This window comes from Cucurbita pepo, unplaced genomic scaffold, assembly GCF_002806865.2.
Source record: "Cucurbita pepo subsp. pepo cultivar mu-cu-16 unplaced genomic scaffold, ASM280686v2 Cp4.1_scaffold000253, whole genome shotgun sequence".
Taxonomy (NCBI): domain Eukaryota; kingdom Viridiplantae; phylum Streptophyta; class Magnoliopsida; order Cucurbitales; family Cucurbitaceae; genus Cucurbita; species Cucurbita pepo.
In genome coordinates, this window is record NW_019646504.1 from 22,291 (window position 1) to 36,000 (window position 13,710).

Genomic DNA, 13,710 nt, shown 5'->3' on the forward strand with positions numbered 1-13,710 from the left:
CAGGTTTAAGGTTAAGTAAGAGTCGGAAGATAATTAATCTTTCGGTTTCGTCTTTCTTTGTTGTTCAATATACTCTCAGCTAATAAATAGAATAGACAGAGTATAAGGTGTAGGCAAGCAATGGAATAAAGCTTGAGGATTGAATGAAGTAGCGAAGGTAATGTCAGGGAGTGAAACCCTTGGAGGGGAGAAAGGAGAGGGGAGAGCAGGAGCAGATCAAGAATAAGTAGTCGTTACTTACCTTTTCCAATCAGGAGAGAGAGTAAGTAGCTCTCCAGGCAAGTATGATTCATCTTTCCTTTTAATCTCTACTGTAAAGGAATAAGAATAAGCCAAAGGATAGGTTACGGAGCGAAGCTGTGAGACCAAGAGGTCGAATGAGTGAAGTAGCTAAGGATCTAGAAGAGGAGCGAAGACACTTGTAGAGGTTCCGTCCGGGGCAGGTTCAGAAGTTGTTAAGGAGAAAGCATCAATAGGAGTAGAGTGTTTACTTGTTCAAGGCTAGGTGAATGAGCTTACCTTTACTTCGAGCTAAGGAGAAAGAACCCACGAGACCCTGTTGTAGAGGCTCTGGATTGAAGAATCACAGAAATACGGGGGTGTATTGAGACCTGAAAACTGCTTTCTCTTGTTCTCGAATAGCTAAACCCTTGTTGGAGAGGTGAAGCTAATAGAGGAAGAGTATTGACTTGGGAAAGAAAGAGTGCAAAGAAGGGCAAATAGAAGGAGTTGAGTCGTCTTCATCTTTAGTTCAGTCTTTACAGTGAGTTGAGTGAAGGTTCGTGAAGTTCGTAAGCTCTTCAGTCTTGAAAGCAGAAGAAAGAAGCCGCATTCTATATCCATCCTTTTCTTTAGCTTTTACCGCCGGCCGAGTAGTGATTGAAAAGAGAAAAGCAAAGAGGAAAATAGCAGCAGAATACTTCAATCAGTTCAAAGAATATAAATTCAATCATCAAGGGCAGGGGAAAGAGTTCGTTCACGCTCATTCAATAGGAGCTTGAGGGAGAGTCTTGAAACACTATGGGTTACTCTTATGCAGTTACTTTTCCTATTTATTCAAACACCGTAAACTCTCTTGCTTTAGTCTGACGGTTCACTCGTCTTCATCAATATTTAGTCTTTTTTTCAATAAAAAGAAATATCGAGAAATAGAGTATAAGGTCCGGGAAGATAAAGAAATATTTTTTTATTGTATTTCCAGTTGTAACAAGGTTTAGCTTTACCGCTTCTTCCTTCCTGTAATGAATGTATGTAGTTGTAGTAGTAGTTGTAGTTGTTGTGTTGTTTGGCTGTCGTCACTAGGGGTAAGCTTTACCTTACCTTTCTGTAATTCATATCTTGTTATCTGTCTTGGTTGCTNTCTTTCTGTATGTAATGAATTGAATGTTGTCTTGTTGTTTGTCTTTCTCGTCACGTTGGCTTTACCCACCCCTTCCAGCCTGTAATGAATATCTTGTTGTTGTTGTCTTAGGGGAGTGGAGTAGCTTTACCTACCCGGCCGTAATGTAAATCTTGTTGTTTGTCTTGCTTAGGCGTTGGGCTTTACCCACTGCTGCCTGCCAGCTAGTAATTCATATCTTGTTGTTGTTCGTCATGTCAGGTTACTTTACCCTCTTTCCTGTAATGTAGTTCTTGTCTTAGGGGAGTGGAGTAGCTTTACCTTCTTTCCTGTAATGTAGTTGTTGTCTTAGGGGAGTGGAGTAGCTTTACCTTCCCGTAATTCATATCTTGTTGTCTTTCTTTCTCGTCACTAGGGAGGGGTTAGCTTGACCTTCCCGTAATTCATCTTGTTGTCTTTCTTTCTCTTCAGTTAGAGGATTTCAGGTAAATAGGTTCTCGTCAGGGAATGGAGCTTGTAGGCAGTAGTATCGCTTAATGAGTAGGAGAGGTTAATGTGTAAGTAGGTAGTTGTAAGTTCAAGTAGAGAGTAGGTAAAAGTAGGTAGGGAGTTGGAAGGCTAAGTATAGAGTTCTAAGTGAAAGTAGAGAGGGAGTTTACAGTTCTTCAAGTAGAGAGTAGGGAATGGTTTGTTTCAGGTTCAGGTTAAGTAGCTAGCTAGCTTGAGGTTGAGTCTTTCCTTCTGTTCAAGAAGAGTTAGGTTCCGGAGAGAAGTGGTAAGACTACTAGCCTACTTCAGTCTTGACTTGATCTTTCTCTTTCATTTGCTGGCTTAGTTCAACTTTCAACACTTGCTAAGGTAGGGAAGTATAGTGATTAAGTGAAGTAGAATGAATCTTTCGGCTTTCCTTTCAACATTTCCTCCCCTCAAACACAGTAAAGGTAAAGAAAGCAGAGGATAGGGCAAGGAGCAAAGCAATGAATATCTTACCGACAGTAAAGGTAAAGGAGATCAAAGTGATAGTTGGATACGAGGGGCGAAGCAGTGAGACAAGAAGATCAGGGGGGAGAAGTCCCTCGACGAGGAGAGGAGAGAGGCTGGGCTGGTTAGGAGAGGGAAGAAGACATGAAACAGACAGAGTTTACGAGGGGAGAAGCCGCTCGACGAGGAGAGGAAGAGGAGAGGGGCTGGCAATTCCATTATATGAGACCGATAGATAGGTTCATGGGCGAAAACACTCACTTGTAGTTGTTCCGGGGCATGGGTTGGTTCTCTTTGCCTTTTACCTTGGGCAATTAGGTTACGGAGTAAACTCTCTATAATAAGGAGTCTTGCCTTCCTCCTGGTCCGGTTCAGAGGTTGATTCCTTCCTTCTTTTCTTTTCGAAAGGTAAACTCGAACTCTAAGCAGCTTTCTTTCCTTTTCTTCTTGCACTGTACAAGGATAGGATAGTCTCAAAGGTTGGTTTCGGTTTCTTCTTTAAAGGTAAGGCTTCCGGGGAATGAGCTTCGCTTAATCTCATTTGTTGAGTCTTGAAAGAATCATCCTCCTGTTTACCTCCATCAATAAGGGAAGGAGAAAGAAGAAATAGGTGAAAGAAAGAAAGTATGCTTTACCTTGTTCAATCAGGAAAAGGAGAAGATCTAGAATAAGGAGTTGAGTCTTTCCGAACGAATTACCGAGTTCAAGAGTGAAATCAGTCAAAGGTTTAAGGTTGAGGAGAATGAGTAAGGAGTTTCGTCTTTCCTTTCAGTTTCAGGAGGTAATCAAAGCCTATTTACCGATTACCGAGTGTTTGAATAAATAGGTATAGGTGAAGGAGATAGTTAGTTTACTCTCCTGTAAAGAGAATAGAGTATAAGGTTACGGAGTTCAGAATAATGAGTCTTGAGTCTACCTCTTTGTTTACAGTTCAGGGAGAGTCCTAGAGTTCCTTCCATCTGTAGTGTAGGAGTATTGATTGCTCTTTTACAGTTCATAAATAGGGTAGGGTAAATCCAGGGGCGAAGCAAGCAGTGAGACAAGGAACCGGGCGGGGACAAGAGAGTCAATGATAAGCGCCTACAATGCTGGAATTTGCAAAGCTAGAGGTCCTTCTAGAATCCTTGCAAAACGCTCACAGAGAAAGCTAACTTAACGGATTGATTCCAACCAAGAGCTGGTTAGAAGATGAATGACTCTTAGATCGAACTTGGAATCTATGATGGTCACTCTTAGATACCAAGACAATTCACTCCAGAATTAGCTTGATCAAAACTAATTCAATGAATCGGTTTAAACATCAAACCTAAAGCAAGGTTTGAAAAAGAATAACACCAAAAGGGTATCAAGAAAACACAAAGGTTTTTTNTGAAAGAATCATCCTCCTGTTTACCTCCATCAATAAGGGAAGGAGAAAGAAGAAATAGGTGAAAGAAAGAAAGTATGCTTTACCTTGTTCAATCAGGAAAAGGAGAAGATCTAGAATAAGGAGTTGAGTCTTTCCGAACGAATTACCGAGTTCAAGAGTGAAATCAGTCAAAGGTTTAAGGTTGAGGAGAATGAGTAAGGAGTTTCGTCTTTCCTTTCAGTTTCAGGAGGTAATCAAAGCCTATTTACCGATTACCGAGTGTTTGAATAAATAGGTATAGGTGAAGGAGATAGTTAGTTTACTCTCCTGTAAAGAGAATAGAGTATAAGGTTACGGAGTTCAGAATAATGAGTCTTGAGTCTACCTCTTTGTTTACAGTTCAGGGAGAGTCCTAGAGTTCCTTCCATCTGTAGTGTAGGAGTATTGATTGCTCTTTTACAGTTCATAAATAGGGTAGGGTAAATCCAGGGGCCAAGCAAGCAGTGAGACAAGGAACCGGGCGGGGACAAGAGAGTCAATGATAAGCGCCTACAATGCTGGAATTTGCAAAGCTAGAGGTCCTTCNTGGCTAATGAATTTCTTCTTGTTGAGTCTTTCCTTGATTCATGAGAAAGATTAGTAGTGCAACCCTTCCCTTCCTTGTTTACAGTCGTCGAGTAAATGAAGACGCTGCTTTACCTTGGTTACTGTTCTTCAAGTGATTGAGGTCAGTCTCATTAATGTAATGGTGACGAGGTTCATGAGTTTATTGTTCAAGAATCAGGACAAGAAGGTGAAGGAGCGAAGCTTTGAAACCGATAGGTGAAGCAGTTTACAGTCGACTAAATGAATTAGCAGACCTCCGACTAAAAGACTGAAATCAGTCCAATGCTGCTTTACCGAGTTCAAGCAAGAAGGAAAAGAAAGGAGCTCAGCAACCAACCAACGAAACCGATAGGAGGAGGAGCGATGCCGAGGGAAAGGAGTTGTAAGTGAAAGAATCCATAGATAGGTGTAGGCCGGAGTCAACTCTCATTCATCGATAGTGTTTACGGGAGAGTCCAGTCATTAGCTAATAAACCAAATGAACCTATTTACCTCCTAAAAGAGTGAAATGAACCTCAAAATAGGGAGAAGAGTCAACTCTCATTAATTTCATATGCTTTGGTTACTGTTCAAGAATCAATAGGAAAAGCAAGAAGAGATTCGAGACCCTAAAGGATAGGTGAAGGGGAAGATCAAGATCAAGAATGAATCTTGAGGATTGACTGACAGTTCACTCTCATTGATTCTTCGATAGTCTTTCCTGATAGTGAAAGAGAAAGAATGTTGAGGATTGACTTCCAGTTAACTCTCATTCATCTGAAGGATTGACTTATTAATTACCTTTACTAGATTTGATCCTAAAAAATACGGTGGAAGATACAAAATCTTTTCTTTCAGTAGCTTTTGTTAGTGAAAAACCTCTTTTAATGTTTTACAGTTATATGGAGATAGAATTTCTTTTCTTTCAGCTCCAGCTATTAGGGGAAAACCGCTTTTAATGTTTTACCCCTATGCTGGATACAAAATCTTTTCTTTCAGCTCCTTTCCTTAGGTAAAAAGCTATTACAAGGTTTGACCGTTATATGGAGATAGAATTTCTTAGCTTTCAGCTGCTTTCCTCAGGTAAAAACCTCTGACGAAACTTTACAGTCGTCTAGCATCAACAAAATCATTAAGGGTCCTTACAGTCGTCTGAATAAGGTAAATAGGTAAAGGAGGATCAGGAGAATGCATCTTGAGTCTTTCCTCCCCTGGCACAGTAGCTCTTTTCTTTCAAAGACTGTAAACTCGACGAATTCATCTTTCTTGCTTTAGTCTTTCCTGACTGTTCCGGATAATGCGTCAAGAGTCTTGACTGATTGTTCCGGCTCGGCNTTGTTCCGGATAATGCATCGAGAGTCTTGATTAACTGTTCTGGCTCGGCTCTCTCATTCATAAGGAGTTTTGGCTTTCAAACACAGTAATGCCTACTAACTCCTGAATTCATTCTTGTTTCGACTTTCCTTGATCTTTGGCTTTTACCCCGAAGAAATAGGAAGGAAAAGTAGTGATTGAGTTTACCGAGTTCCATCAGGTTTAGGTGAAGGAGCTTGAGGTTGAGTCTGACAGTTCACTCTCAGTCATCTTTCATTTTCTTCTCCCAGGAAAGGAGTTGAGTCTGTTGACAGTTAACTCTCTCTCATTCATCAATAGGTTCAATCAGGTTACCTCGTTCTCGAGTAGTTCAACCCTTGTTTACTGTTCGAGAAAGAAAAGCAAAGATTCTTCACTGAGTTTACTGTTTAATCAGGTTCAGTAGTTTAGGAAAGAACAGATTCGAGACCGTAAAATAGCTTGACCCCCTTTACAGTCTTTGACTAAATAGGCAAATAAGTGAAGCTACGAAACCATAAAGAATAGGGAGAGGAGTGAAAAAAGGTTCCGAAGGAATATAATATCTTCTTCTGTGCATCTTACTCAATCTTTCCTTTCTCCTTTTCTTTACTCGACGGGAAAGTTCAGGGAATATCTTCTTCTTCTTCTTCATTGAATGAATAAGGTAAATAGAGAGAGGTCATAAAGGTGTTCCGGTTCAGGAAATGGAATTGTGAAACAGGTGAATGAGCGAAGCAACGAGCTCGACCGAGAGGGAGAGGAGCGAGAGAACATGACCTCGAGACAGTTTCGCGCCACAGAGCGGGAGTTCAACCACAAGGTNAAGATAGTTTCGCGCCATAGAGCGGGAGTTCAACCACAAGGTAAAAATGAGAAAAGAGAGACCAACTCGTGAGGACTAGAAGGATTCTGGTGCACGAGCTAGAGGACGTGAGCTGCACAATAGATATACTTTGTTTTGGTGGAACGGGTGGGGATCTGAAATTCCTCGCTCGTAAACAGGCCTCCATTGAAAATGAGAACTCCCGGTTCTGGATGGAATTGGAAACCCAGTTCCAACAACTATTTCCCCCCGACAGAGGGTGAATGTAGGTGTAGGCCAGACCGCTTGGTTCGAGGACCCGTTGGTCAAAGGGTAGGTCCTGATGCCGGGACGGAGCCGTATGACAGGAGAGTGTATACTCTGGAACTCCGGGAGCGAGACCCTAAAGTGAAAGAAGCTATTCTGAGTGGTCAACTCTGAAAAGAAAGATGGAAAGAGGGGAGTTGGCTGATAAAGATGGACAGTTACGATTGCGTAATATCAATTTCTCGGCCTCGTCATCGAAAGCGGCTTCCAATTGCTCGGAAATTCTCAGCTATATGGGCGGCTTGGATGGTGAGCAAAAACAATTGATCAAGAAGTTGGTCAACTTTCGCATGAAAGAAGGTAAAAGAACGAGAGTTCGTGCTATTGTTTATCAAACTTTTCATCGCCCAGCTCAAACTGAACGCGATGTAATCAAACTGATGGTTGACGCCGTAGACAATATAAAGCCCATATGCGAAGTCGAAAAAGTAGGAGTAGCAGGTACTCTTTATGATGTCCCTGGGATTGTAGCCAGGGATCGTCAACAAACCTTAGCTATTCGTTGGATCCTTGAAGCAGCTTTCAAACGACGTATAAGCTACAGGATAAGCTTAGAGAAATGTTCATTTGCTGAGATACTTGATGCTTACCGAAAGAGGGGAATTGCACGTCAGAAAAGGGAGAATCTTCATAGACTGGCTTCCACCAATCGAAGTTTCGCGCATTTCAGATGGTGGTAAAGTCAAGTGAGACCACATAAAGAGCTCTTCCTCATTCAGTCAGATTATTCAGTAAGATATGGTATGGTTTGACCCTTTTTCTTTTCATCTTCATATAGAAAGCCTGCCTGACTCATACTCCTTTCATTGAGTTGGAGGAATCCATAGGAGGCCCGCCCCCGTTATGCATTGCATGAAAGAACCTTTCTTTGTATGACTCTTCTCTTTTGCCTCACTCAGGTCGAATGAATACGACGAAAGGGAGATCCATACCCAAATAGGCCATGAATGAAGAAGTAGTGGGCCTTTCACTCTCTTTCTAGTGACTCGGGGAGCTGATCTGAGAAATGCACTTCAAAGGGAGGGAAGCTAGGTTTCCCATGTTGGTATGGCCGGGCATAAAGGTGAAGTTAGGTCAAAAGAGGTAGAGAGAGAGAACAGAACGGAACCGATAGCCCCGAATTCTGTCGGAAAAGGCAAGAGAAAGAAAAGTCAGGACTCTCTCCGCATACCTCTCATTCATTTGGGCAAACAAAAAGGCAGTGAAGGTTTCTTTCCTCACTTGAGTAGAAAGCTTTGAAGAAAGGAGGATATCCTGAGCCAAGCACAAGCAGTAAGTAGGTCGATCAGAGTAATGAAGTTGGATCAAGAAAGAAGGCCGAAAGCCAGGCAGTCAAGCTCACGTTGTCGACACCTCTTGTCCTGAGTGATTTATGTGTAAAGAGGGGTAGAGCATCTCATCTCTTTCCTCAAAGTGGTGATCGAACTTCTCTCATGTCACGAGAGTGGATTTGGTTTCCAAGCGCGAACTCTAAGGTTTGGCTTTTTCTTTTATTTACTTTAGTCAATGTTGCATTTCGAGTGCTTGGTTAGATCTCCTAATGTATAACTCTTAATGCCCTAGGATTGGATTCAATAGTAGTCACTAGCTATCAATAAGAATTTTCAGTGTGAATAAGCTAAAGAGGTCCCGAGGACTTGGTAGCTCTGTATCATCCGTATCACAAGATGATTCAATTGCTACTTATAAATGAATCTCTGGATAGAAAGTGCCCTATTCCTTTAATTCGTTATCCATACGACGCAAACAACGAACTAATTACCGCTTCATTATATTATGTCTTCCTGTAGCTGCCATTTAATTGACTTTACTAACCAACCCTCGCAACCAACGGCTTCTTTCTTTTTCAGCTCTAGTTCTCACGCATCCTAGCTTAAACTTAAAGATATGACTTTCTCTTTGAGCGCGAAGCGGTTTGCTGAGATCAAATGAGATATCCCAACCTTTGATTGCCCAACCAGTTCCCATGAACCAATTACTTGACTTTCAACTTGACTTTAAAGGATGCCATCCCGGACTGATAAAGGATCCACTAGGCAGAAAAAGGATTGATTCTTATCTGCAGTAGAATCAGGACATCTATCAGATGATTGATTATTGCCATTTTCTTGACTTTATTACTTTACAGGGCATTGACTGAAACTAGACTAATAAAGCTCGGAAAGGATTGAATGGAAAAGAAACCCAAACGAAAGCGCGCGGATATATAAGTTCTATATAGAGAGCTTACCAGACGAAACCAGGCCTTTCTGACTTTCTTCTTTATTAAAGGCTGGAGTAGAAGGGATAGTAGACCCGAAAGCTGCTAGTATTAGAGCACACCAGCCCTCATCGAGACAAGAGACCATACATTAACTATGGCAAGAACATTCAATGGTCTGCCTCATCAAAGAAGCTATCGACCACTATCTTCTAGAAAGAGTATAAATAACATCGCCAAAAAAAGTCAATCAACGAGAGTAAGAAACAGAATTGACAAAATTAACCAATGAAAAAGGCAATTGAATTGTTTGTGTTCCTGGGAATATAAAGGAGAAAGAGAAATTCATCCCTTTAGTTTATATATTTCTTGAGTTAGCGCTAGGATTGCGTAGCGAAATGTAGTCGAAATACAGCATTGGACAGAAATCATGAGGCAATGACATGATCGATGAAATCAAGGAGTTTCCCGGTAGGTTTTTATCCCTCAACTGAATGCGCCTTACCAGACATATAAAATGGGGAAGAATGTCTTTTAATCGAAAAGTTTACCGAGTCAAAATGGGTAAAGGAAAGGCATTGGTTCGCTGTTGGACATAAGACTCCAATTCATTCTTTCATCTTTTCTATGATTTCTTACTGATCATGTAAACAGAGACCCTTCTAAAGTTCCAACTCTCTTATCCCACCAAGGTGTTCAGATCCATGTCATCTTACCTGGAGCCGATCGGTTGGTCTTATAGACACGAGACTGAGAGTGACTTTCCTCCCCTCGTGCTCTTTTCTGATTCTGATCAGGGACAGATTCCACCTTCCCGTCCAGATCTAGATGAGCCTGTAAGTTAACTTCCTTCTTTCCATAGAGCGAGAGAATGGATTGATTGGTATACGATCTTTCCCAGAGTGGGCGGTATCCCTAGCAGTAAGGTTTCCATAGGAGGTTTGGCTATTTTTGCTTTTGAGAAATTGTATTGTGGGGGTAGGATTCGTAAGTATAAGTACTAGCCTCTTTTCCAGTAAGTTGTGTTACATCCCCTTGAATTCCTGCTATTCGCAGAAGAGTGGATATTGAGACTCTGTAAAGGAGAGGACTAGTGGATAGGGTCAGATTTGATAGGTTCCCCATCCAGACGAGATAAGATAATAGGGTGGAAAGACTTTCCTGAGTCTATAATTCTTTGTTGAATTCTGCCCAGTCTTGACTGCCGAGTTTTCCCTTTTCGCCCTTAAGCAAAGCCAGAGATTACCTTGGGTATGTTGGTGACAACAGAGAAATTTTGTATCATTCTTTGAGAGGAAAGAACTTAGAAACAACTATGAAAGAATGCTTGTTTGATTTTCAATGCCTTCCACCAATGCTAACATACATATATATATATATATAAGTGATTTGGGACATTCCCCATTTCCATCCATTATCCAAGAATACATGTACAAGTGACCCTTCAACAGAAAAACATGCACCTATCTAATTAGGAACTAATGAATCTATTCATGTATCTACTAGTGTCCCTTCCCTCCCTTAAACTGAATTCTGCGTAAATCTGTTTAGGACTGAACTTCATCTTCTTGATATACATCTTGGATTCTGCACATCCCCATCTTTCCTTTCTTCTAAGCTTCTCGAACAATGGTTGTTTCAAGGGCTTTGTGAATAGGTCTTTCATCACTTCGGCTAAAATTGAGTGAAATAATGCCTTCTTTACACAACGCAAGAAATGAAATCGAACATGTGCTTACTCCTTCCATGCAACACAGGATTTTTAGACAACTTAATAGTTGACATATTATCACAATATATAACCGTCGTACCTGGTTGCTTCTGATTAAGAATTTCAAGCATTTTTCTTAACCAAATTGCTTGGCACGAGCATGCTGCTGCTGCCCCAAATTCTGCTTCTGTAGTTGAGATACAATAGGTTGCTTCTTTGAAGACCAGCAAATAGCTCCTTCACTCATCATGAAAATACTTCCTTCAGTACTTTGACGATCATCTATATCACCTGCATAGTCGCTATCTGTATAGCCAACCATCTTCGGATCATCTCCTTTCTTGTAGAATACCCCCAAAGAAAAAGTTCCTCTCACATAACGAAGTATCCTTCTTGCTGCATTGAGATCTTTTTCCGTTGGATGCTCCATGTAAGGACTTATCATACTAACCGCATACATGATGTCTGGTCTTGTTGAAGTTAAGTACATCAAACTTCCCACAATTTGTTTGAAGTACCTATTATCAACCTCTCGCCCTTCAATATCCTTGTGCAACTTCAAACCCAATTCTGATGGAGTTCCAAATGTGCACTCATCCAATTTCAATCTTTCAAGTCATTCTTGAGCATATTTCTTCTGACAGATAAAGTGACCTGCGGGAGTTTGAGTAACTTCTACTCCAAGAAAATATCTCATCAAACCAAGATCTGTCATTTCTAATTCCTTCATCATGCTCTTTCAAAGATTTCTTCATTATTGCCAGTAAATATTAAATCATCAACATATAAGCAAATAATGAGAATGTTACCTCCCTTTTCAGTTTTCACATACAACCTATGTATGTTCATATGGGCATTTAGTGAATCCCATCTTTTCAAAATGAGAATCAATGCGACTGTACCATGCTCTCTCCGCTTGCTTCAAACCGTACAAAGCTTTCTTCAACTTGTATACTTTTTCTTCCCTCTTTACCTTTTTGATTGAACAAAACCTTCTGTCCACATATACCTCTTCTTGAAGCTCTCCATGTAAGCCGATTTCACATCAAGTTGATAAATAGGCCATGATTTCTGTGCTGCAATAGACAAAATTATAAGCCTGATAGTATCTTGACGTGCCACTGGTGCAAATACCTCCTTATAATCAACTCCATACTTCTGCTTGTATCCTTTTGCAACGAGTCGCGCCTTGTACTTATCCACCTCACCGTTTTCATTCAACTTGGTTTTGAAAACCCATTTGACTCCGATTGTTTTATGCCCTTTAGGAAGATCAGTGAGCTCCCAAGTCTTCTTCTTCTCTATGGATTTGATTTAACTGTCCATGGCTTCCTTCCATTTCTTCTCCTTTACCGCTTCTTCATAGACAATTGTTTGTATCACTATCCATAAAGAATGCAAAATANTTCATCTTCTTGATATACATCTTGGATTCTGCACATCCCCATATTTCCTTTCTTCTAAGCTTCTCGAACAATGGTTGTTTCAAGAGNAAGCTTCTCGAACAATGGTTGTTTCAAGGGCTTTGTGAATAGGTCTTTCATCACTTCGGCTAAAATTGAGTGAAATAATGCCTTCTTTACACAACGCAAGAAATAAAATTGAACATGTGCTTACTCCTTCCATGCAACACAGGATTTTTAACAACTTAATAGTTGACATATTATCACAATATATAACCGTCGTACCTGGTTGCTTCTGATTAAGAATTTCAAGCATTTTTCTTAACCAAATTGCTTGGCACGAGCATGCTGCTGCTGCCCCAAATTCTGCTTCTGTAGTTGAGATACAATAGGTTGCTTCTTTGAAGACCAGCAAATAGCTCCTTCACTCATCATGAAAATACTTCCTTCAGTACTTTGACGGTCATCTATATCACCTGCATAGTCGCTATCTGTATAGCCAACCATCTTCGGATCATCTCCTTTCTTGTAGAATACCCCCAAAGAAAAAGTTCCTCTCACATAACGAAGTATCCTTCTTGCTGCATTGAGATCTTTTTCCGTTGGATGCTCCATGTAAGGACTTATCATACTAACCGCATACATGATGTCTGGTCTTGTTGAAGTTAAGTACATCAAACTTCCCACAATTTGTTTGAAGTACCTATTATCAACCTCTCGCCCTTCAATATCCTTGTGCAACTTCAAACCCAATTCTGATGGAGTTCCAAATGTGCACTCATCCAATTTCAATCTTTCAAGTCATTCTTGAGCATATTTCTTCTGACAGATAAAGTGACCTGCGGGAGTTTGAGTAACTTCTACTCCAAGAAAATATCTCATCAAACCAAGATCTGTCATTTCTAATTCCTTCATCATGCTCTTTCAAAGATTTCTTCATTATTGCCAGTAAATATTAAATCATCAACATATAAGCAAATAATGAGAATGTTACCTCCCTTTTCAGTTTTCACATACAACCTATGTATGTTCATATGGGCATTTAGTGAATCCCATCTTTTCAAAATGAGAATCAATGCGACTGTACCATGCTCTCTCCGCTTGCTTCAAACCGTACAAAGCTTTCTTCAACTTGTATACTTTTTCTTCCCTCTTTACCTTTTTGATTGAACAAAACCTTCTGTCCACATATACCTCTTCTTGAAGCTCTCCATGTAAGCCGATTTCACATCAAGTTGATAAATAGGCCATGATTTCTGTGCTGCAATAGACAAAATTATAAGCCTGATAGTATCTTGACGTGCCACTGGTGCAAATACCTCCTTATAATCAACTCCATACTTCTGCTTGTATCCTTTTGCAACGAGTCGCGCCTTGTACTTATCCACCTCACCGTTTTCATTCAACTTGGTTTTGAAAACCCATTTGACTCCGATTGTTTTATGCCCTTGCGGAAGATCAGTGAGCTCCCAAGTCTTCTTCTTCTCTATGGATTTGATTTAACTGTCCATGGCTTCCTTCCATTTCTTCTCCTTTACCGCTTCTTCATAGACAATTGTTTGTATCACTATCCATAAAGAATGCAAAATAAGCACTATCACTTGAGTCATAGTCCATCTTATAATCAACCATCCAATTTTCTCTCTTTCTTGTTCTTGGATTTCTTTGATTATGATCAT

The 13,710-nt window shown here is 40.5% G+C and overlaps 1 protein-coding gene across 1 annotated transcript; it reads left to right on the top strand.

Moving 5' to 3' along the window:
- Positions 1–6,124: 6,124 nt before the first annotated feature.
- LOC111784655 (ribosomal protein S7, mitochondrial) lies at positions 6,125–8,129 on the top strand. Its single transcript, XM_023665290.1, has 2 exons — positions 6,125–6,408; positions 6,452–8,129. The coding sequence occupies exon 2, from the start codon at positions 6,840–6,842 to the stop codon at positions 7,395–7,397; it is 558 nt and encodes a 185-aa protein (XP_023521058.1). The 5' UTR covers positions 6,125–6,408; positions 6,452–6,839; the 3' UTR covers positions 7,398–8,129.
- The last annotated feature ends 5,581 nt before the right edge of the window (positions 8,130–13,710 follow it).